Source organism: Carassius auratus, chromosome 47, assembly GCF_003368295.1.
Source record: "Carassius auratus strain Wakin chromosome 47, ASM336829v1, whole genome shotgun sequence".
Classification (NCBI taxonomy): domain Eukaryota; kingdom Metazoa; phylum Chordata; class Actinopteri; order Cypriniformes; family Cyprinidae; genus Carassius; species Carassius auratus.
In genome coordinates this window covers 5,356,975-5,381,113 of record NC_039289.1, presented here as the reverse complement: position 1 = coordinate 5,381,113, position 24,139 = coordinate 5,356,975, and the positions used below count along the sequence as shown (strand labels likewise).

General features: G+C 38.5%; 2 protein-coding genes across 2 annotated transcripts; both read right to left on the bottom strand.

The window, feature by feature from the left end:
* Positions 1–3,368: 3,368 nt before the first annotated feature.
* On the bottom strand, positions 3,369–9,515 carry LOC113064888 (hyaluronan and proteoglycan link protein 4-like). The gene is made up of 5 exons (XM_026235881.1): positions 9,241–9,515; positions 8,633–8,741; positions 5,705–6,067; positions 5,313–5,615; positions 3,369–4,448 (listed from the first exon to the last, which is right to left on the bottom strand). Exons 1-5 carry the CDS (start codon positions 9,247–9,249, stop codon positions 4,093–4,095), a joined length of 1,140 nt encoding a protein of 379 aa, XP_026091666.1. The 5' UTR covers positions 9,250–9,515; the 3' UTR covers positions 3,369–4,092.
* Positions 9,516–13,748: 4,233 nt separating this feature from the next.
* tm6sf2b (transmembrane 6 superfamily member 2b) lies at positions 13,749–21,861 on the bottom strand. Its single transcript, XM_026235880.1, has 11 exons — positions 21,740–21,861; positions 21,458–21,590; positions 20,538–20,641; positions 17,877–17,974; positions 17,683–17,786; positions 17,415–17,497; positions 17,212–17,336; positions 17,017–17,118; positions 16,857–16,949; positions 15,791–15,910; positions 13,749–14,457 (listed from the first exon to the last, which is right to left on the bottom strand). Exons 2-11 carry the CDS (start codon positions 21,541–21,543, stop codon positions 14,248–14,250), a joined length of 1,125 nt encoding a protein of 374 aa, XP_026091665.1. The 5' UTR covers positions 21,544–21,590; positions 21,740–21,861; the 3' UTR covers positions 13,749–14,247.
* Between the last annotated feature and the right edge of the window lie 2,278 nt (positions 21,862–24,139).

Genomic DNA, 24,139 nt, shown 5'->3' with positions numbered 1-24,139 from the left:
CCTGACTCAAGCAGGGATGATGCATTCGGTCTGTGTTACAGTTTTACTAAACAGAAGGAATGAACCAGAGAAGACGGCAGAGCTGCCTGTCACATAATTGCCACAGACCAAGTTTATAGGTGTTTACCAACCTGAGTGAACTTTTTTGAAAAGTTCGCTTTTTTGCGCGCAGTTTCGAACTTAAAACAAACTTCGCCTTAGCCTCATTTCGTTCCAAATGATGCCACAACAGCCGGTTCTTCTATTTTGCTTTAAGTGTATCAGGTCTTATCCCTGTTCCCTAACCCCACACCATTAACTACTTCTTAAAACCAGATGCATGGTTAACAAAGTTTAAGATTGTTTTAGCATTGTTATTAGCCCTAAAATGAACTCCAAACCTAAAATCTGGTTGATTGGTTGATATGAATATTGTAAGGACCTACCTATTACTATTACATCATTACCACACACCAGAGTTAGATCAAATCTTACCAGAGCAAACTTTTCCAGAAAGTTTGTTTTGGCAAGCTGTTTCGAATCCCAAATGATCTACGTTTTGGTCTCAGTTTGTTTGAAATGACACCAGTTGGTTCTTCAGTTTTGTATGAAGTATATTGGGCCTTAACCCTAACCTCTAACCCCAAACTCCCAAGTAAAAGCTTCCCCTTTAAAACCAGGCACATAGTTAAAAAAATGTAAGGTTTGTTTTAGCTTTGTTTTTACCACTAAAACAAAATGCAAATCTTTAATCTCATTGGTTGATGCTGGGACCAACAAGGACTTTGTTCCAAATGTTACTCCGTATGACCCCCATAATGAGACTATATTCTACTAAAATTTCATTTTGACTTTACAGGTTCCTTATTGAGCATTTATTGTGTTAAAGCTTTAGCGTCTAGATAATTCAGTACTTCAAACTTCTAGTAACCTTGGGGTTTAAAATTGTAGAGGCAGTAAAGTAAACCTGAAAGCGAACCATCACAACCTTTTACTTCTGATGTGCAAAGGGTTATTTGCCAATTACCATACTAACCAAAAACGCTTAAGTGAATTCAAACTTCAAAAATCCACAAGAAAAATTAAGCTGTTTTGGCATACTGTTTTACAATGTTATGATTTGGAATGCCAAGAACAATCCAGCTCAACACCAACAGACCATTACCATAATCAGATGCAGGAAATATTTCATCTGCCACATTAAATATTCAAAAGTTGGTTGGATTCTGATTGGCAGATTCTGATTCACCAGCTGGAAAATTAATTGTTCTTGAGGTAATTCCAACTATATTGTTCTTCTGTGCTATTGTTGTTATAGCTTTGGTGTGGACTTCCCTATTCTCATAGAAATAATTAATAATTAGTAATAATTACAGTTATCATCCTTGGTTTGAATGGCAATTAATTCGGTTTGGATATGTTTAGGACAGATAGTGAGCAAATTGAGATGCCATGTCTTTTTTTTTCATAGCTTATATGGCCAAAATCACTATTGCTAGAATCAAAATTTTCTTCAGGTAGAATAAACCGTTATATCACATTTTATGTTTTTAACACAAACTGGTCTTGTAACTTCCTTTCCTCCTTGAGTTGTGTTCAAAAGCTCATTCTGAATAAATGCTCTAAACAGTTGCATTAACCTTCTGCCCCTTTTCCACTTCAGACTGGGTTCTGTCAACACAGACCGGCAAGCAAAAGCAGCATGTTCGCTCTTGATCTGTACCTACAGACACTTCCAATCGGAACAAATCAGCAGGATCCTTGTTCAAAGCTTACAGGGCCTAAACAAACAGCAAACGCTCACTGTTCACTGCTGGAGGCTTATTCAACAAAGCAGAGGCTTTGTACGCACTGACTCATTACCCACTGAAATAAGCCAATCAATGCTACAAACACTTCAGCCAATTACTATGTAAAGCATTATGCAGCATAATACAGCATTCACAAGGTTTACACAAGATGAATGATTAGACATATTAGCTTGACAAGACTGGAGTGTTTGTGTGAATAATGAAATTAGCTAAAACGAATATGTAAAATTTTTCCTATTTGTATAGCTGTTTATTCCGAAAGTCGTAATTGAAGATGCTTCAACTGCAAATAAGCAACATCCACAATCAGATTGGTTGCTCTGAGCGGGATTCAAACCAACGTTTAAAGCATGGGAGGTGGGTGCGTTAACAAGGACACTAAAGACTGCAGCCTCTAGTGTCTGTCGCTAGTGCAACTCAGCCCAGACAGCAAGAAGTTTCAGCCCAGAACCGGCCCACATCTGGCCCACATGGTTTTCACGCGGGCCAGATAAGGGTCGGATCTGGGCCGAAACTGCTCGCTGTCTGGGAGGGAATCAGAGGAGTGAGGTTTACCCACAGAGCTCTAGCTGGCCTCCATTACACTTCAAGCCCTATACCTCACTTCCAATCCGGGTCACGGCACCAATGTATCCCTTCTAGTTCTACTCACCTTGCTTGTTCTGAGCAGGATTCAAACTGGCATTTCCAGCATGAGAAGCGAGCGTGCTAACAAGGAAGCTAAAGACCACTACCTCTAGTTTCAGTCGATACTGCATCTTTTGAGATCTAGGGAGTGAGGTTTATTTGAACAGCACTCACTAACTGGTCTCGGTTACATATTTATACAAAAATCATTATGACTTGATTTCTATGTGGGTAGCATGTCTCGGTTAGCTCCTGCTGAGATGGGAATGCTAACAGATCGACTAACACATCACACAGCATATTCACTATCAGAATAGATGAACAAATTATTTGACACCTGGTGCCTGGATAGTAAATGATGTCTGAGTGTTCAATTTCCACTTTGTTTTTTTCCTGTCAGCAGGTAAGAAATGAGACAAATATGGCACCCTTTAACATCTGATTCAGTTCTGTTTGCCCAAGAGGGCAATTTCTGTGTTTCTAAGAAATGGTATTGCCCTTTATATACTGTTAGGAATTATGCATTCCAATTCACTACAGGATGCTAAATACAGCCAGAAATGCTGAGCATATAATAAAGGCTATCAGTGTAAACAGCCTAATTTCAGCAGTTTAACAAATGGCTGTTGCTATTCTTTGAAATTCATGAGGCCTCATTATAACTGTTACTATAGAAATGGAAGGGTCACTTATGTGGTTCCAGCAAAGCAACAAACATTTTCTCAAGTGTTTTGCAGACTGTAAACACAAAGCGCAGCATCGCCAGGTGCCCGAGACGAACCAAAATAGCACTGCAGTTTGTCAGAGCCATATTCAGCTGTCGTCATGGTTACTGGTGACATCAGGTTTGTGTCACATTTGTGTCAGAGGTCAAGCTCTTGTGTTTACAAGCAATTCTGTGCCCTGCATACATGGTTGTTTAGAGAACTGAGAGGCAAACACAAACAGGTAAATAACTTTAATCTAAAATGCATCATCATAGACAATATTGTGCAATACTGAACAAACAGTGCAATCAACCACTAAGAGGTAGTAAAGCAGCTGACATAAATCTGTCATTCACAATATTTGCGCATTATCACTGTAATAAACATCTAGAAAATGTCATGCCTAATTCTGTTATTGCTTGCAAGGTCATTCAAAGTTTATCAAAAATGAGTGTCAAGTGTCATGTGCATAGTAATCGGCAAAGCTAATCTGTTTTGCAACTTGCTTAGATGGCAACGACTGTGAAAGTTCATTATAATAAGCAGCCTAAGCCCAGCCAAGCTAGCCAGTTCATGCTAGCATCTGATGCAAGTTTTGTCAATTATTGCTAATGTGCTGCACTCATTATAAGGCTAAATTAGCTTTCCTACTTAGCGCTAATTAAAGTTGCTTTTGTCTTCACTGGTAACTGCAAAATATAAGAAATTAAAGTTCTGTTTTCTCTGCATGCAGGGTATATTGTGAAACAATTAAGCCACATTGTGCTATATTATTGCCTAGTAATGTTTCTGAGGGAAGAATTTAGAGATTATTGACACCTCATTTCAAGCAAGTAGGTGAAATTATATAAGCTTAATTTTGCCCCGAGTTTAGCATTACCCAAGTTACCTAGCAGTCTAGCAGGTGTGAAAAAGCTTTGTCTGTTAACCATGGAAGCCATGATGCTAGTAACTAGTATTTTGTAATTTCAGAAACTTTCAGTGCCGTTAGCCGGTTTAGTTGTGGTTTCTTTCTGAGCCTGTGTTGAGCGGATATCTGTGTTCCTACGGAAGCAGTATACCCCGTAGAGGCGGAACTTCTTATCAGGGAAACCTAGGTTTCGGACACCGGGATCTGGGCCCCCGCAGCGGGTCCGAGGATTGACGATGGGGTAACGAATGCTGCCATCTTCCACCCAGCCTGCCTCACACCGGTCCAAGAGCTGGATCTTCCATGCGGCATATAGTTGTCCAACCTTGGCAATCGCTGCGTCATCACGTTGACATGCCTTTACAGCCTCGGGGTAGTTTACCTTCTTAAAACGTTTGAGGAAGTAAACACGTCCTGCAACAGAAACACAGTTGTATGAAAAACTGCAAAAGATTATACACCACATGCCATAATTGTCTGAAACGCTGAGGTATGTTCCAGTTGAATGCCACAACATGAAATTCATGAAAAGTAGATATTTCACTTTGGAAGGTCAGGAAATTTGGATCATTGTTTCAAAGCCTTCCTTGATCATGATGAAATAAAAATGCATTTTTGTTCAGGCCTAGCTGGGTGAGTCGAAAGAAACCGTAAAAAAAGGAAAGGACAAAGAAAGAAACATTTCAGACTTCCACCTGTTTTTCAGAAGTCATTCATTGATTTTTTGTTTGTTTATGTGACTGCTGACTGTTAGGGCAGCTCATTTTCTCATATTTCCCAGTGGGCCATTCTGTACATTTCCAGCAGCTAGTCGGTGTAGGGGTGTTATTGAAAATTGCCCTAGCTATAAAGATTTCAAGACAAACTATCCTCTCTAATAGCCCACTTGGGAACAAAAGAAAAGCCTTTTGGCTCTCAATGACTTGACTGTAAATAGGTCTGAAGAACACGGAAAGTCTTGAGTATTCAACTGGATCATGCAACACTTAGTAACAAATGGTCAGAACCAGGGCCAAAAGTTCTGTTTTCATCCTGAAGACAAAATTATTTCAACTTTATACTGTGCAAACACCTATTATTCCAAAGAAACTGTACAAAATTGTAGTTTCTCTGAAATCTGATGAAATCAATTTTCCAGGAATTGATTCATTGCTGAGTATCAAACAGAAGGCAGTGAAAGTAGAAGCAAATGAGGACCTTCTCAACAGGAACCTGGTCCAACAGCCTCAGGCCAGAAAAGATCACTAATAAGCAATCCCACCCTAGGCTAACACTCACCGTTGAGGTTCGACGTAAAGCAGAAAGCATCATAGCGTTCGTCGTCTTTGTGCCTGTAGCCATAGTTGCGGACACCAGGAGGGCTTTCCTTGCGGCCACATTGGTCTCGAGGATGGGAGATGGGGTACTGGACCGAGCCGTCCTCTAACCAACCAGCATTGCACCAATCCAACCCCTCAAGCCAAGCCTTGTGTAGTTGTGCATGGGAGGCCAGAATTGCATCTTGCTGTCGGCACACTTCCTCTGCCTGGTGGTAGTTCAGCTTGTAGCGTCCGGATGGAGGGTAGTATGGGAACACCACACCTTTGAAAATTGGTTCAGAGAAGTTGGCTCAGTAGAAATATGACACTTTATTCAATCTTAGATACAACAATCAAAAACAGCACCCTGACCTTCAAGGTCGAGATTGACAAACCCCATGTCGTCCTCCATGTCATTGGTGACCTCACACTCATAGCGGCCGTAGTCTTGCAAGCTGATGTTGTGAATAATAACTGAAGCATCTCCTGGCCCTGTCTGTTCCAGAGACAAGCGGCCAATGTAGGACCCAAATGCCTTCTGTTGCCGCCCCAGCGCAACAAACACGTCTTCAAACTGAAATGCATCAGAAACCTTCGTCCATTTGATGCGGATGCGGTTAGGGTCGACGTCCTCTGGTTCATGGTGGTAACGGCAGGGAAGAGTGATAGTGCCACCACGATGAGTGACCACCTTACCTGGAGCAGTCTGGACTATCACTGCCCCAGTATCATCCTCTAATGAAGAAGAGAAAGAAGTTTCTACTTGAATTTAAGGTATTGACTAACTTTTATGGAAATAAAATAATGCATTGCATTAACAGTGCTTAAAATTTTATGCCTTGTATTTTCAGGGCTTGTATTTCTAGGGTTCTGAAATGTAGCATAATTGTTTATTTAAGCTGTTAATATTTCAATTCAAAATATTTCAGACACATTTTAATAATGTTATTAAAAAGTCAATAATTCATATTCACCTTCTAGGGTTCATCTTCTAAAATATTCAATTTGTTTAAAACTACGATGTAAAATATCCCACTGCAATTTTTTTGTCCATTTTATTTCATTTTATAAATTCACTTCTACTAATTCAGTGAGTCTGCAATTCAAATTCGGCAAAAAATCCAGCATTGCACATTTGGGAACTGCAGGAATAACAGTAGAGTACGGATGCTTGATCTGCATCTGCTGTTATTCGCTCACCAGCAGGTGGCGCAAGTCCAAAGCCACAAATAAAGCAAGACATTCATTCACAACAACTGATTTTCAGAAATGAAGCAAACAATAGAAATTATGATTATCAGAGCCAGTATGTACATGAGGAAAACCTGACTCGAAAGCTGTGTTTACATTGAATGTGGCATCTTCGCCATTGCTTGTTTCGCCATGAAGCCAGCTCTTCTACCAAAGAGATTTTAATGCTATTTAACCCAACACTGATACACAGAGCAAACATTACATCTTAAGATATTGATGTTGGTTCCATAGATTCCTTAACTTGATATAATGGTTTGTGTGATTTATTTTTACATCGTATTTTTAAACAGATTTAATATTTTGGAAGCGAACCCTGGAAGGCGAATATGAATTATTGAATTTTTAATTATGACAATGTGTGTGAAATGTTTTGAAGTGAAATATTGTCATCTTAAATAAACAATTATGTTCAATTTCAGCTCCTAAAATTGCAGGCCCTGAAAATACAAGTCATAAGAATGCAAGCACTGTTAATGCAATGCATAATTTTTTTCAGTTAGTGCATGCTTTTTTAGTTTCAAAGACATTTGTAATTATTTTACTTCCATACAAATTCTAGGAATCGGTGCCATAACTGCCAAGTTCCTAGCACCATGCGCAATTTCAGAATCTTGAGGAGGGCCACATTCAAACTGAATTAGATTCAAAGTGTTGTGATTATATTTGAATATGAATTACAGTTGAATTTTTGACAGTGATAATGACTGTCAAAAAGTGACCCATTTCACCTGAATTTACCCTATTTTACCTAAAATAATCTTTTTAAGGTTTTACGACTTGAAAATGAACATTGTGGGACTGTGGAAAAGTAATTTGGTGATTTACTTTTCCATGCAATTCACATGCAAATAGGGTCATTTTCATTTCAAATACAGCCAAATCTTTCAGTATTCCTTGTGTTGTGTCAATGTCTTTCAAATTGAGTGAACTTAACTGACATCTCAAATTAGCCAACTGCAATGCATATGTGGCCCACTTGCTGAGTGCATTAGCTTTACCTGTTGCACTAAATATGCATTCCGATCTTAAGAAAATTTTATAATCATGTCATTTAAAAATCTATTGAAAATGCTTAAATCCTTCAACTTTTTTTCATTTCCCACAGAATCCTTTGCTTTTGTCTGAAGGCTGTTCAAAGGCAACTTGAAGCATAGCTGGATCTGAAAGTGACGAGTGGATCTCCAAGCCAGCAAGTCTTAAGAGTGTAAACCACAGCTATCAAACAACACCTTCTCTGACAGCTATCCAAGATTTTCCGGACAGACCTCGAGGGCAATAATCAGCCGTGACATCTGCTCATTTAAACTGTAAGCTGGATACCTGGCACCTCTCAAATGTTTGTTACTGAAACACATTTTCATTTGAAAGCAGGGTTGCCCAACATGTCCAATCATTAATTCAGCCGGAGACAGCTAAAGAACCAGTATTTCATCAGAAGCAAAGGGTTCTTAACTGAAAGCGATGTCACTGTAACCACAGACTTTTTGATAGTAATGTGCAGCTGCCAACTAAATGTTGGGAACATGCTGTGAGAAGACAGCTAGTGCAATAGCTATTGGAAATTAGACCTTTATTTTCTTGCTTACATAAAAATGAATACCAAATAAAGAAAAGCGACCTTGTTGGCCTGAAACTTATTTTGAAGTATGTTTACCTGTTATATAAATATGCAACAACTATCAGATGGTGCATATTGCTTTTATATCCTACTTAAGCTTCAAGTAGCCACTACGGTTTTGGTTTATAAGAGTTTTTTTTTTATGCTCTCAGTGGTCAGACATTTAACTTGTGAAGTGAGGTTATACACTGAAGATGGCTCTTGTGGGTGGAGTGGTCTTCATGGAAAAAAAATTACATTAAGTGCTCTGAATATCAATGTACTTTGTTGGTGTCATGTTTAAGACAGTTCCGGAATGTTCTTCTACAAGTAGGGGGTTGTCGGTAGGTATCACAACCTTCTTCTGCTTACGCAGCATTTGCAGATTAGTCTTGTGTACACTGTGATCTGGGACACCTGAAATAAAGTGGCACAGAAGAAGTTCTTACCCATTACGTGAACCACTCTCCTCCGTCCTTTCTCCACGTCGGCCGGGTAGGTGCTCACAATAGGTGAAAAGAACAACAGTGCGCAGGTAATGGTTTCCAAGCACGAGATCTAAAAAAAAAAAAAAAAAAAAAAAAAAAAAGAATTTGACTTCACACACTGCACACAAATGAGTTTGGGGTTTTGTGCATCTTTGCATGTACTAACTAAATCAGATCGGCAGGTTCTGACAATGTGGTCAATAAATTGAATGCAATTCTAATGATGTATATAACAACATGACGTGTCTGGATGTGTTTTGGGTCAGTTTTGCAAATATTCGTTTTTTCAATCATATTTCTGCCAGTCTGAACAAAGCCCAAACAGCGTTTGTTTCACAAATATGGGCATTTTTCGCGTCTTCTTTTATGTAACATGATCCAGACCACACATGCACACACTGCCGCGGCACACACCAGCCCAAACATACTATATACGACACAACGGAATCATGCATCATCATCATCATCATCATCCTCCTCAACTCCCCTCACAGCATCCCCTACCGCAACGCACTGCGCATTATCAAGGTTACAGCAGTAAAACCCACACACATGCAATCTGAACTCACCATCATCATGACAGGACGCGTTTTATGTTGAGATGAAGTTATTATTGCTGTGTTCCAGTGCAGCAGCAGCTGTCCCGTTCCCGACTCGGTTTCACTGCAGATGTCGTTACTCTGTCGCTGCTCATCACGCTGCTGCTGACGGGGTCAGTAGTGAAGACTCTCTCTTTTGCAGTACGACTGAAGAGAAGCTCTTAATGTCAGGCTGTACAGTCGTCTTTAATCGGACGCTGTATTTTAAAGTTGTAACCAGGGTTTGCCAACTGCTGTGGCGGTTAATGTTAACGCTGTCAAATTTGGCGGGTTACTTTTCGTAATTTATATGTTCACTCATTAATATTTTTTTTATTTATTTGTATTATTATTATGAATGCAAACAATACAAAGATGACATCAGTGTTATACAACTGTGTGTAGAGTTCACAGCGTGTATGAACAATATGCCATCTGAATATACGAAACAAACATGCAAACCAGGCACGTGCACAGGTAGGGCTCAACCTGTGCAGAGCACATGCCCTTTTTGCCCTTACACTCCGAAGTGCCCTTTTTTTGGTGGTTTTTTTTTTTTTTTTTTTTTATCAATGCTATTGGTCACCCTTTACGTCTGTCTGTCTGTTTTACAAATATTTAGCAAATGAAAGTTCTTAAAACGAGCTTGTGTAAATCTTATTCGATCCTCAAAGCTGTCAGTAAGCTGATAACTCCGCCCCCTCTATATTCATTGAATCAACTGAAGTTCCACAGCAGCCGCACAGTAGACACCAGCTGCCTGAGCTGAACAAAGTTTTGCGAAGGGTAAATAAATATCTTGTTGTTTGAATAAGTACTACTAAACACTATGTCTATAAAGGCTCATATTTTATTTATTTGATGTCTGACTGACTCACTGACTGAGACATGTGGGACGTCGCCTGAGAGACAGGGCTAGCATTTGCCATCTAGTCATAGCCAACACTTAAATAGCCTGTGCATACAGTTGCATTTCATCTTTAATAAAATGCTATTTTGGCCAAATGCATTTTACCACAGGAAAAACTGAGCGCTCCGTCTATATAGCTACAAAAACTAATTTGTAACCTAGAAGAAAATGTAATGTGATCCCGGCAGCGTCAGGCGCCGTCGCCGTTTTAATGACGGACAGAAAAACAACAACATTTGCACACATTCGCTGGTCAAAAACGATAAATTGATAAGTAATACAACAACATATAATTTGTTTTTACCATCGGAAAATCATAACAGGTGCGCCCCCGCGCTGTTTCGTACTGGAACTTACACAAAGCGACGAGTGATCCTCGTCACCTGATAATACATTTCTTTTTTGATTTATGATTGCTGATACACTTAATTTATTAACATTTAGGCTAATCATGTTATGGTATACTCTCCGCTCGTCCTCACATGTATAAAATGTTGTAAAACATTGTTTTACTACAGTAATTTAGTAGTAACAAAAAAAAAAAAAAAAAAAAAAAATTACAGAAGATCACTGAAATCTTTATATTTTATCATGCAGAATGTAATTCATGATTCATTCCAAGGCTTCATTTATTTGATCCAAAATACAGCAAAATCAGTAATATTGTGTAATATTTTTACAATTTTAAATAACTGTTTTCTATTTGAATATTTTAAAATGTAATTTATTTTTGTGATCAAAGCTGAATTTTCAGCATCATTACTCCAGTTCAGTACTCTTCAGTGTCACGTGATCCTTCAGAAATGCTTTTCACTGCAACTGTACTTTTCACTATTTTTATTTATTTTTTCATTGCTGGCTTATTTTAGGGAAAGTGTAGTGAATAAGAGACCTTCAAGAGACCAACATCCCTGGTCCACCACAGTATAAGATTTTTGCCAGATACATGGCTCACAGAAGGTTGCTGTTGTATTAGGTTTAAAGAAGCCCTTAAAACCCTGTTTATCTATATTATCTAATTATCTAATATTATTATTATGGTCGTTATTAATCGTGAATAAATCTAAAGCTTTTGAGACTATTATTTTGTGTTATTGAATTTGTCATGAAGATGTGACCATTTCTTCCTTTTATGCAGGCTTACTAAATAATCTTGATATAAAAAGGGGAGGGGGGGGGTGCCCTTTTTCAGTTTCAGCACATGCCCCTCAAAAGGTCTGTGCACGGCCCTGATGCAAACAATTTAACAATAGCTACAAGAAAAAAGAACATGAGGGTAAGATACTGAGTAGAGGATACAAATTAAATACAAATTAAAGTCATTACAAATTGAGGTTGTTTTTCTCGGTTTTCTTATTTACAGAGGATGAAATAACACAAGAAAAATTGCTTTGTTGTTGGTGAATTCCACTCATTAATCAAATCTGCGTAGATTTAGTGCAAATACTGAACTCGTGAGACATGACATTATCAAGTATATATATATATATATATATATATATATATATATATATAGACCAAAAGTTTGGACACACCTTCTCATTCAAAGAATTTTCTTTATTTTCATGACTATGAAAATTGTAGATTCACGCTGTAGGCATCAAAACTATGAATTAACACATGTGGAATTATATATGGAATTATATACATAACAAAAAAGTGTGAAACAACTGAAAATATGTCATATTGTAGGTTCTTCAAAGTAGCCTTCTTTTGCTTTGATTACTGCTTTGCACACTCTTGGCATTCTCTTGATGAGCTTCAAGAGGTAGTCACCTGAAATGGTCTTCCAACAGTCTTGAAGGAGTTCTCCGAGAGATGCTTAGCACTTGTTGAACCTTTTGCCTTCTGTCTGCGGTCCAGCTCACCCCTAAACCATCTGGATTGGGTTCAGGTCCGGTGACTGTGGAGGCCAGGTCATCTGGAGCAGCACCCCATCACTCTCCTTCTTGCTCAAATAGCCCTTGATGCCTTCAGTGTGACTCTACAATTTTCACAGTCATGAAAATAAAGAAAACTCTTTGAATGAGAAGGTGTGTCCAAACTTCTGGTCTGTACTGTATATCTCAGCAACATTACCTTGTTTCATTCCTGAATGAATCAACCGTATAAATGATTCGGTTCAATCACAATGGCTCACTTATTAACAGTGCATTGCTGCCACCTACTGGCATTTTTTTAATTATTGTTTTAATTTGACATTTAAAGGGTTAGTTCACCCAACAATTAAAATTAGACTGTGTTTTACTCACCCTCGAAGCATCCTAATTGTATACGACTTTCTTCTTTCAGACAAATCCAATCAGAGTTAGGCTATATAAAAAATTGTCCTGGCTATTCCTAGCACTATCATTGCAGTCAGCGGGTGTTGCAGTTGAACAGTCTTCCACTCGTGACAGATACAGGAAGTGAGAGAAAAGTGTTTATTACGTTTGAAATATGGATATTTTTCTTACAAAAACACATAGATTCGCTACAGACGGCCTTTATTCATCACCCGGAGCTGTGTGCAGCACATTTTATTTTAGATGCACATGCTTCATTTGACGACTTGTGGACTGTTCAGCTGCAACACCCACTGACTGCAATGCTTGCAACAGCCAGGACAATTTTTAATATAACTCCGAATAGATTTGTCTGAAAGAAGAAAGTCAAATACACCTAGGATGCCTCGAGGGTGAGTAAAACACAAGCTAATTTTCATTTTTTAGTGAACTAACCCTTTAAAGTAGCTTTTCAATTTCAGTATTCAATATTTCATGTTTTAAATATTAAAACATTATTTATGCAGTTGTAACCGCGCGTTAAAGCATTCCTTGTCCCTCGAAGCTGTATAAACGTGTAAATCCCACTTCATATATAACTTCCGAAAAGATTAATTTTGTTGATACTGATTCATTTGTTTAGTAACAGCCTAAACATATTTTTTATTATAATTTACTTATTAAATGTAAGAATTTGAATCAAAAGATGATGCACACTTTTTAGAACAAGCTTTATAAAGCCTATAAAAGATAAAAAAAAATAATAATAATAATGATAAAAAATAAAAGCCATTTAAACGTATTGGAAAAGATTAATTTCTATCATTGGCTGTGAACTGACCACAGAATATGAAATATATCAAAAACCACGGTACTCCTCAATAAATTAGCTGTGTAATGGAAAGTTTCATTGTGACGACTTGCTATTGTTTGTTGTTACTATGTGTTTAATGAACTGTATCATTTTCCTGAGCAATAATGTTCAATGTGTCCAAGCTTATTTATAACTCTTTCAAAAATAAACCCAATTACCCCAGTCTCTTCTATACTGAAATATTGAATATACTGAAGACCTTCACTATGTCAACACTGAAATGATCCGCTAGGCTAAGCTTTCTCGTGTAACTTGACATATTTCTGTTCTAATTCCACTGGAACTGATTTGATGCCACACAGAGCGCTGCTTGTGTGTGCAAGCAGAAATGTTGTGCATTGCTCCTCATCAGCATGAAAAAGCTGCTGAGCAAGGATTGCTTTTAAGGTTATAGCTGTAGAACTCAACCCTGCTGACTAGATCATATACATACAACGTATCCAGATGGAGATCTTGTAGGATCAGTTTTATTACACATGAGACCATTCAATTATTCAAGAGAAAGTTCTGGCATGTATTACATTAAAGATGACATTTGTATAGAACAGATGGATAGAAAAGAAAACTGTAGTTGCAGCACATGATATTTTTACAGTGGAGTACAGAAGGCTAATAAACTGCAGTGTTAAAGGTCTTGTTGTCTCAAGACAGGTGGAATGAGCCACGGTTTAATGATCTCAGCTTCGTGCAATTTAAAGTTGTTTTTCTCATGAAGAATTCAGTAACAGCCGTAGCTCTGGCAACTGACACCATTAAGACGTTTCAAAGGCAAGGTCCTAACCTACGTGATTAGCAAATTAACAGTTGTGCCAATTAATCACAGTTAATCTGTTTTGAAATGCACTTTCTCTAAAGGAATAGTTCACCCAGCGTGAGTAAATGATGACGGAACTTCAATACCTGTGTGAACTATCCCTTTAATGTCAATGTTTTGGTTTTTCTCAGTCGGTTTAACTTAATTTCTTCTCATTGTTCGTTTGGCCCGTAGGTGCAATGGAAAGGAAGTAGTCCGGCTCTCGTTTGCAACGCAGGGCGAGCAGTATAGGGCCAGCTGCATACAGCAGGTTGAGAAGGAGGACGGGCACCAGAGTCGTGATGGGAATCCTGTACATTTCTGCAGTGCGTGGATGCAGTGACGCTCCGATGTGAGTCCACTGGCACTGTGGTGGACAAAAGCACAAGATGTTATTTTTGTGGGTGAGAGTTTTATTTAATCAACACATTTTTACCTGGTAAATGAAAAAGCTGGCGAACACTCTATTAAATTCAAGGAGGGACTGCATAATTTACACTTTTGGCCACTTTGATGCCGATATGCAATCACCCAGGGCTTTGTTTGCCGTACAACAACGTAACGTGTTGCTTAACCACCACGGTATGATGCATCGTTGGATAAATGAACTAATAATCTACGACTGTTTCACACTGGTCGCATCGCTGTTGTTTAAATCATGTTGGTTCAACAAGGACATTACATGCAGATGGAGTAATAACTTCTGCAAATGAATCGATTCAATTATTTATAGTTCAGTTACAAAAACAACAGAAAGCCATTCATTTTTTTTTTAAATCAGGTTAACATACAGTATGTACTTCGTATAGATTTGAATTCTGATTCTGAATTAAATTCTGCAGGGCAGTGGTCCTTCAGAACCAAGATTGGACACCGCTGGCGTACATATTTATGCAAATGTGCACTATTCAAAAACGCTGCTGTATATATTTAAGTAAACATGTCATACAATATGTTGTGCTTTTAACCACAGACTAAGACCTGTTGTTCCAATCATGCAAGTGTGATACAGTTTGCAAATGTTCCTTGGAACTATGATTACAGGAAACACTGAATCATTGGATTATTTTGGTGAAGAAACTTGCAACCACAGTCGGCTAACAATGCTTTTGGGAAATGCACCCCATAGCATCCACATAACAACACAAACGCTAGCACTGTGTCTGCAAGTTCTAAACAGCCAAACTTCACTTATTAACATTTACAAACATTAAGCTTATTAAAATGCAAGAATCTAGTTTTACATCTTACTTTTGTAGAGTTCAATGATGGGGGCACAATGAGGTCTTATCGAAAAACTTCTTTTTCAGAGGCTTCTGAGTAAGTGGAGGTAGATCAACTGCAATGACATCCTCGCAGCTTTGAGGAGGCCTTCATTAGTATGTCGAGCTGGAGATCTACAGTGAAACTCCTAGAGAAACCCCAGTGAAGTCCTGTTCTACTGGTGCTCTTTGATTAGGAATGCTGACTGCCCATGCCTCACAAATTAAATTTACTGTTTGATGGTCCCTTCCTATAACACCAGCATACAGTAGACAGAAATCTCAAGATTCTGCCTGAAACTGTGGAGGAAATATAGTAGGCTATACCTCAACGGTTGCTTCTAACTTGAGACATGTCATTTACCATTTCTAACAGATGTTTTCTTGCTTTCTTCTCACAGCTTTGACTCAACACCGGAGAAGTTTTTTGTGTCTTACCTGTGAAATAGCACCTGCGAAATATACCGTCCAATCAAGCATCCAAGTGCAGCCAGGTGTGCAAAGCCCATATGCAAATGAACCCAGCATTGGAAGCGCATGAAATAGGAGCAGCAACATCTGGAGATGAATAGACACCGTGCAACACGTATTATTTCAATCTGTGTGTCAACACTACACACCAGTGCTTTGATGGCAAATTAATGCAGTCCAACTCAATCCACAGGGGCACTAGCGCTGCCGCAGCAATGCACTCCCGCTGAATACAGATTGGCCCGACTGCATTGAGTTCACACCATCATTCATACTCATTGAGGCTTACAAACACAAACATGGAAGCATTACCCACAATTAGACTCTAAACAGAGCCTGTTTGTGTTGCATAGCACGTGGTGTCTATCAAGAAAGTTATAACAGGCTATTATAGTCATGTTTGAATTTACCCTGCCCAATACATGCTGCATAAATATTCTCACCAACACCTGGGCGTCCCTGAGTGCACGGGTATTATGCGATCGAAGCAGGGCTGTGTCCTCTGTACATCATACGTGTTTGTCCACCCTCGTTCCTTATCAAACGCATTACCACACATATCACACTCTCTCCTTGTTTGATTTGACGGAGGGGCTCAGCCAGGACTCATGGGTGGGATTAGTTTATCAAGTTCTCACAGCACGTCTCCGTCCTGATCGATGGGCCACCATTGTGCCTGGGTCCCAGCTAGAACAAGGACTTTTGATAACCTGTTGACCTAGCTAAAACCCCAATCTAAACAAAAACAAAGGTACCCTTAGTACTTCCTTACTTCCATTTGTGCTCGGTTGAGACAATGGGGATATTCTTGGACTACCCAAGTTTGATAATAACCCACCCATCTTATTGGGTGCTAATGATGAGTAATACCTATATAGACAATGACTGTACAGTCATTTAGAGGAGCTTAATGCTATAAAGCTTAATGCATTGAGAAGCAAAGCATGCTTGAGGGCTACCATGAGCAGATCTTCCTGATTGTGATGGCCTGAATGTGATTACGTGAGAGTATGTGAATATGTACAGTACTCACCATAACTTTGGGGAAGCCCACAGGGTCCTTCAGATATGGTTCATACTCCGTCATGTATCTGTTGAGGATTTCTAACGGGCAATCAAGTACGGCCTGTTTGCAAAAAGATGTGAGTTTCTTGGATTATGGCGATTATAAGCAAACGTATGGTGTCATTTACCAGTCCTCTAAAGATAGTGAATCCCATGGCAGCCACTAGATAAACCACAAAGAGAAGATCCAGGGGGCGCCAGATTAAGGCTTTTTTCTGCTCACGTTCGGCCTGATGGATACAAACACCATTGTTTAAATGTGTCATGATTCTGTAAGGGAAATACTAAACACTGACCACGTTCAACGGTGTCTGGTTCTTCACCTTGGATGCACCCACAAGAGGCATATCCCTTGGCCTCGTGAACAAGGAAACTGCTCCCCATATGGGCACCAACAGAAATGGCATGTTGAGCCAGAAGGCAGGATTGATCTCTGAGTCATTTTGACCTGCATATATATTGCATTTGAAGAGCGTCTTATATAGTGTTCAGCAGGAATTTGAGATCGTTTTTAACTTTGACTCACCAACCACGATTCCAGGTACAAACACAATCATGTTGGCACACAGTGAGCCAGCCCAAAAAAGACCCAATGTGCGGTATTGTTGCCTGGGATGATAGGAAACACTAATTTAGGAAAATCCAGCATGTACTTTAATCTCATGTTTTTGCCAGATAGTCTCAATACCTTATTTCAACTTGATCCAGTCCATAAAAATTATTATCCAATCCTTTAAGTCTAGGTTACATTTTTGAGTACTGAATATCTTACAGACTAGACATAATCTACAAACCTGTTTGACATGCGGTGTATTAGCATCAGGTAGATGATGAAGTGCACTATACCGTCCCAGTAGCACATCATGATAGCATATGGTGTGCCGAGATACGGCTCCCCCTGGAGAAGCAGCAAAACCATTGTCAGACAGATTCACACTGGGTAGCCTAATGGGTAACATCAATTTGTCTTTCTCTTCATGATACTGACTGTTTTCTGGTAGAACTCCATGAACCCTGAGGTGTAGCCATCGTATTCTAGGGCACTCGTAAGGTCAATGACACACGTGAAGGAAAACTCTGCAAAAACTAAACAAAAAAATCAGTTATGTATACACAAAAACACTCTGTTCTTTTGTTTGGTGTTGAAATGTGTTTGTTTTTGAGTGCTTTAGATGTTGTAGTGTATGAACGTCAGTGAGCCATGTGTGAGACATGTCTTTAACGTGGTGATATTTCTTTAGAATACTCAATTCTGATTGGTTAATTTTGGGTGGTCCTATAGAATACTCGATTTTGATTGGTCAGTTGAGGGAAGCCCTCTGAAATACTTGATTCTGATTGGTCATTTGAGGGCGGTCCTATTGAATACTTGATTCTGATTGGTCAATTTTGGGTGGTCCTATGGAATACTCGATTCTGATTGGTCAGTTGAGGGAAGCCCTCTGAAATACTTGACTCTGATTGGTCAATTTTGGGTGGTCCTATGGAATACTCGATTTTGATTGGTCAGTTGAGGGAAGCCCTGTGAAATACTCGATTCTGATTGGTCAGTTTTGGGTGGTCCTATGGAATACTCGATTTTGATTGGTCAGCTGTGGGCAGCCCACTGAAATACTTTATTCTGATTGGTTGTTTGAGGGCGGTCCTATTGAATACTTGATTCAGATTGGTCCATTGTGATATTCCATTGTCTAATTTCTAATATCGGCCATCGATAGTAATGCTGAACTTTATATCTGTCTTCTTGGTTGACTGTTTTGTAAGCTACGTTGTAGACTATATAATGTACAAGTAGGATTACAATATAACTTCTTATTTAAACATACACTTATTTATGTATTTGGCAAGTAGTGATGAAATAAGTGGAATATTGTACAGTCAGGCACATAATCGTATGGTTATATATTTTCCACATATTCTTGTATGCAAATATCACATACAATTAACTTCATTCAAAACTGGTTTGCAATCAAACAATAGAACATTTTCTTGCTCAGAAAGCAAAAAACTGCTCTTGTCTTTAATGAAAGAGAAATTTTCAGTCACTTTGTTCAGTTTTAATTGCAGGCTTTGCAAGAAAACGCATCTCTCCCCAGTGGGATTATCAGCTCTTCCTTGGCGCCTTCAAAACAGTGAATTGAAATGTTTCATGTTTAACTCTAAGCCTTCTGTGATGTGCCGAGAGAAAAAACTCACTAATAAGATGTTGCAACTGCCATATCAAGAGTTAACTATCCTACCTTTATTCCCGCTCTCTTTATTAAAAAGATTTCACTCTTACCAACTATTGATTTCTGGCAAGGTGGAAGAGGATAATGATATCTGCTAGTGGAGGGGTGAACAAGAAATGGATATTTGGAGCCACGTGGTGTTTTTCTTTTCTTTTTCCAGGTTTAAAGTGTAGCTGTGCCAAAAGGGCACTTTGCGGAGACAGCTAATATCTCATGTGGCATTTCCCAAGCGTCTGGGTGACAAATAATGAGTGGCAGGGGACATGAAGAAGGAAAAGTCTTAAGGGTGGAGGCAAAAATAATGACTGTAAATGTCACCACTGAAAGCTCCGACTTAGATTTAACGGAATAGTTCACCTAGACATGAAAAATCTGTCATCATTTACTTCACCCTCATGTCTTTCCAAAACCATATGACTGTATTTTCCATGGATCACAATGGAGATGTTTAGGGGAATGTTCAAACTGCTCTTTTTCTCATAGAGAAATGGTGACCACGAGCTGTAAAGCTCCAAAAAGCTTAACATGATGGTATGTAGACTACCTGATAACTTTCAGTTTAGGAGAAATATTCCTTTAATAATCTTCTTTTACAAGCGAACTCTTCCAAGACGGGTGTGTTATTGTAGCAAATACTTTTGTATCCAATTTCATGGTTGGATTGCTAGACTTGATATTGTCCAGTGTCATTCTTCTAGCATCCACGAGTATCTGACAGAAAACAACGTATAACGGCTCAAATAAAAGTGTTGTATTGCTGTCCACCAAGCACAGATGCACAGTCTGATACTGACATTCTCACGCTTGGTTTTTCTGACTTCCCATTTTTCTCCACAATCCCTTTTAATCCGTAGGGGTCTTGGTTTAGTTTAACTGCATTACATCATGGCAGAGGTGGAATGACTTGTTGTGCCAGATGACATGATAACCCATGATAACACCACTATCTTTTTAGCATTATGTTGCGAAAGCTTACAATTTTCCATTGTTTCCAAATACTAAGAAGATTTGGCAACGCACAAAACAGATTATGTTCATTGAGTTGGGGATTTTGTGGGTGTTTCTTCAGCGATTGGCACTTCTGTAGACTTTTCAAACGAACCTCTCATAAAGCGTATATTTTTTCAGGTTGGTTTTTTAAGTGTATCCACCAATAGTGGACATACCTCCCATTTTTTTTCACACAGTTGTGGAATATTCCTGAACCTTTACTGCAGTGTCAATGAAATGCCACTGTGAGACTAAAGAGTTTAAATTGCTTCATTCAGTGTGTGAAGTAATTCATGCAGATGGATGTGTTTTAAGACTTGATCATATTTCTGGTCATCTGTGATTTGTTTGATTGAGGGTCAGAAAGAAATGAGGATATGCTGCATATTTCAAGAGTTAACCAATCAAATCCATGTCAGAGCTCGTACCATAGAACAAAGGATCTTTAGGAGGATTGTAGCGAGTAGCGAGGTAGACCAAGAGGAACACTGCCACAAGAACAGCCACTCCAATTTCCAGAATAACCACTGGCCTGTAAATCCAAAATATCAAGAACAGCAGTGAGTAAAAACTAATGTTAGATTAAACTTACTCTGCCTGACCATAGTCTGTCAAAAGTGCTCAGATGTCAATCATTTCGCGCATTTGATGTTTTCAGAAGTGTGCAGGGCGCCAAATGTTAGCAATGTGTCCCTTCTCACAACACCGATGTACAAAGACAAGTGTTTTAAAGGAAAAACTGAAAAAAAAATGTATTGGCCATTTCCTTTCCAGTCTTTAGTGAGTGAGCAGAGATGAATGGTTTGGCAGCGAGAAGTGTAATTATTAACACCCAGAGCACATGACAACCATCCTGCCATAATAAGACATGATTACTTCTGGATGAGGAGCGATTCAGACAGAAAACATGTCTTACTGTCGACATGAGAGTCAATAAAGCCTCCAACGGAGACTGTGGTTGTTTCACATTTTAAATGAATAACTATTGGTGCTGTTCTTTATTAGTAACGACTACATCCCTTTGTGTTGTCTCTAAAATAGTAGTGCATATTTAAATCAATGTCTGGCTGTTATTTTGTGAATAATACCATATGCTTTCACTGCCCTCAAGTGGAAGAGTTAAAGAAATAAGAGACATTTGAATAACAATCTTAAATTCAGCATGTTTCGAGCAAAATCAATTTGAACACTATAGTCTTCAAGTCTACTAATTGTCCTTCTGTTGTATCCTATGTTCTCCATAACAGTGTCTAAATAAGATTTACATTTAAAGTACAGCTACAGATGGACTGCTATTAAACAATGCAAATGATTTGACCAAAGAGGTTATTCTTACAAAAATACTCACTCTTGAAATGCTGGAACATTGTTCATGGTATAAAGGACCCCAAGAGCCGTCAGGGAAAATAGAAAAACGCATATCTCCTGTACCATGATGTTCGATATTCAGTTATTCAGTCCAAGGCTCCACAGAAGAGAATCTACAAGTTCAGTAAAAGTAAGATTAACAATATCAGCGTTCAATTCTATATATCATCCAAATTCACACTTGGAAGACTTGGGGACTTTGCAAGTCAAGAAATATTTTACAGGTCTCCTGTGCTATAGTCAAAAATAAACATCTACTCACCAACGACACCTTCTCCAAAAATTGTGCATAACCCAATTCACGATGGCCCTGTGGGGTCCGCGTTATTGGAGGAGAACAATCCAGCCAAACAAAGGCGCTTTTGGAAAAGCACATAATTTGATTTTGTCATACATTTACATAATCGTGTTTACTTTTGGTCTAATTTGTCAGATGCCTGTGTGCCAAAAAAGGAAAGCTCTGCCTAAGCCGTGACAGGCAAATAGGCTTTTGTGTGGTTATGTGTTGTTCTATGAATGTCCTCGTGAAGTGGACTAAGGAGATTTCTAACATAATTTGGTAGATTACTGGGTTAACAGTATTTGCTAGACATACTAAATTATTATGGGGTCTATAATTACTCATACACGCAGAATTTGTGCAGTAGCATTACTGTAGTACACTATACTATTCTGTAATTACAGCTATAGTGTAATCGAACTATAAATCTATTAAAGTAGGAGTGACTACAAGAGGAGAGAGGACCAGGCCTGAACAGTTTATGTTGTTGTTTTACTTTCACTGTTGATTTTGGTTTTTACATTTATGTTAAACATCCTCCTTTCCTTAGCATTTAACTTTGTTACTGGACTGTAAACCAAACCGGAGTAACATTCAGTGCAGTTTGACATGAAGGAACAACATGAGGTATTTACACTGCTTTATTAGCATAGTTCATTAAAATACTTTAAAAGTACATATTAATATCTAGACAGACATTTGTATTTATTTGGATGTATACAATGATGAAAATTAAGTATATGCACCAATTTCCATATTTGTCTTAAGTGTCATTCGAAATTGAGATTTATACATCATCTGAAAGGTAAATACATAAGCTTTAGTTTATTAGGATCTGACAATATAAATTCAATTCTGACAATATTTCATAAATGAAATTGATCACGCCCTCGTGATTCTCATCCATGGTAAGCGAAATAAATAAATGTAATAAAGGCTCACTGGGTCCCGCAGCGTCACACTGTAAACTGTACACAGTTATTATTAAGTATGGACGTTACACATAAGTTATCAATTTCGTCAAAAGTTTTATTTACACCAGCAGTTCGTTTCAAAGACGATTTGCTGAAAGCTGCTTGCAGACAGTTCCACCTACTGGCCGAAACGAGTCCTGTTCAACAGAGAGTGTACTTGAATAAAACACACACACACACACACACGTTTGTTTTTGTGAAAAGTGGGGACATCCCATAGGCGTAATGGTTTTTACAATGTAGAAACTGTATATTCTATCGCCCTTCACCAACCCTAACCCTAACCCTCACAGGGAACTTTGTGCATTTTTACTTTCTCAAAAAAACTCATTCTGTATGATTTATAAGCGTTTTGAAAAATGGGGACATGGGTTATGTCCTCATAAGTCACCCTCTCCTTGTAATACCTGTGTCATACCCATTCCATTATACAAAGTTGTGTCCTGATATGTCACAAAAACATGCTCACACACACACACACACACACTGTCTGGTTTGCTATCCTTGTGGAGACTCTCCATAAGCGTAATGATTTTATACTGTACAAACAGTATAGTATATCGATCTACACCTAAATCAATCCTCTAACAGAAAACCTTAGGAATTTTTTCATTTACGTTTCATAAAATAAATAAATAATATGTTAGCTTTACAAGCTTGAATTATACCTCATTTTAGGTACCCATAGTGACATGAGTTCCCATGAGTCAGTGTATCAGGTTTAAGTCCCCACCAGGATAGAAACACACACACACAGACACACACACACGTTTAACCTATCTAAATGTGGATATTGCATATACTTATATTGTTTTTATATAAAGTTAGTTAAAATAATCCCAACGTATTCCCTAACCTTACTCCTCACCGAAAAAAAATGTCTGCATTTGTACAATTTTAAATGAAATTTGTTTCCTTTTTTTTAATACCAGTTTTACACGACCCCAAATGTTTTGGGAGATTTTGTCAGGTTTAGCGCACTCCTCGGTACAAATTTGTCCCCAAAAATAAGGTTGACTATTGTGCTAGTTTGACTGTTTTCAGTGTCTCTTGAAGTTTTAAAATGGCGTGTCAAGACAGCCTACAACTTGACCTTATGCGTTTTGTTTTTAATGCTGTTGCATTGCATTTTTTTAAAAAGGGCAAATGCTTGTGAACGGCCCCTTTGTTCATTCAGCTGACTGCAGTTCTGTGTGAACACCTTAAACTCGAATCTGTCTGAGGATCTGCAATGTCTGTGAAGATTTTTAAGTCATTAGAAAAAGATCTGATCTTTTTATTTGAGTTTACAATGGACCTGTGAAGGCTGCATTATTGTAAAATAATAATCGAGCCAAACAAAACTTATTCCTTAATTCATAAATTTGGTCTACCTGTTGGTTTGCATGCTCCCTAAGAAAAGTAACTG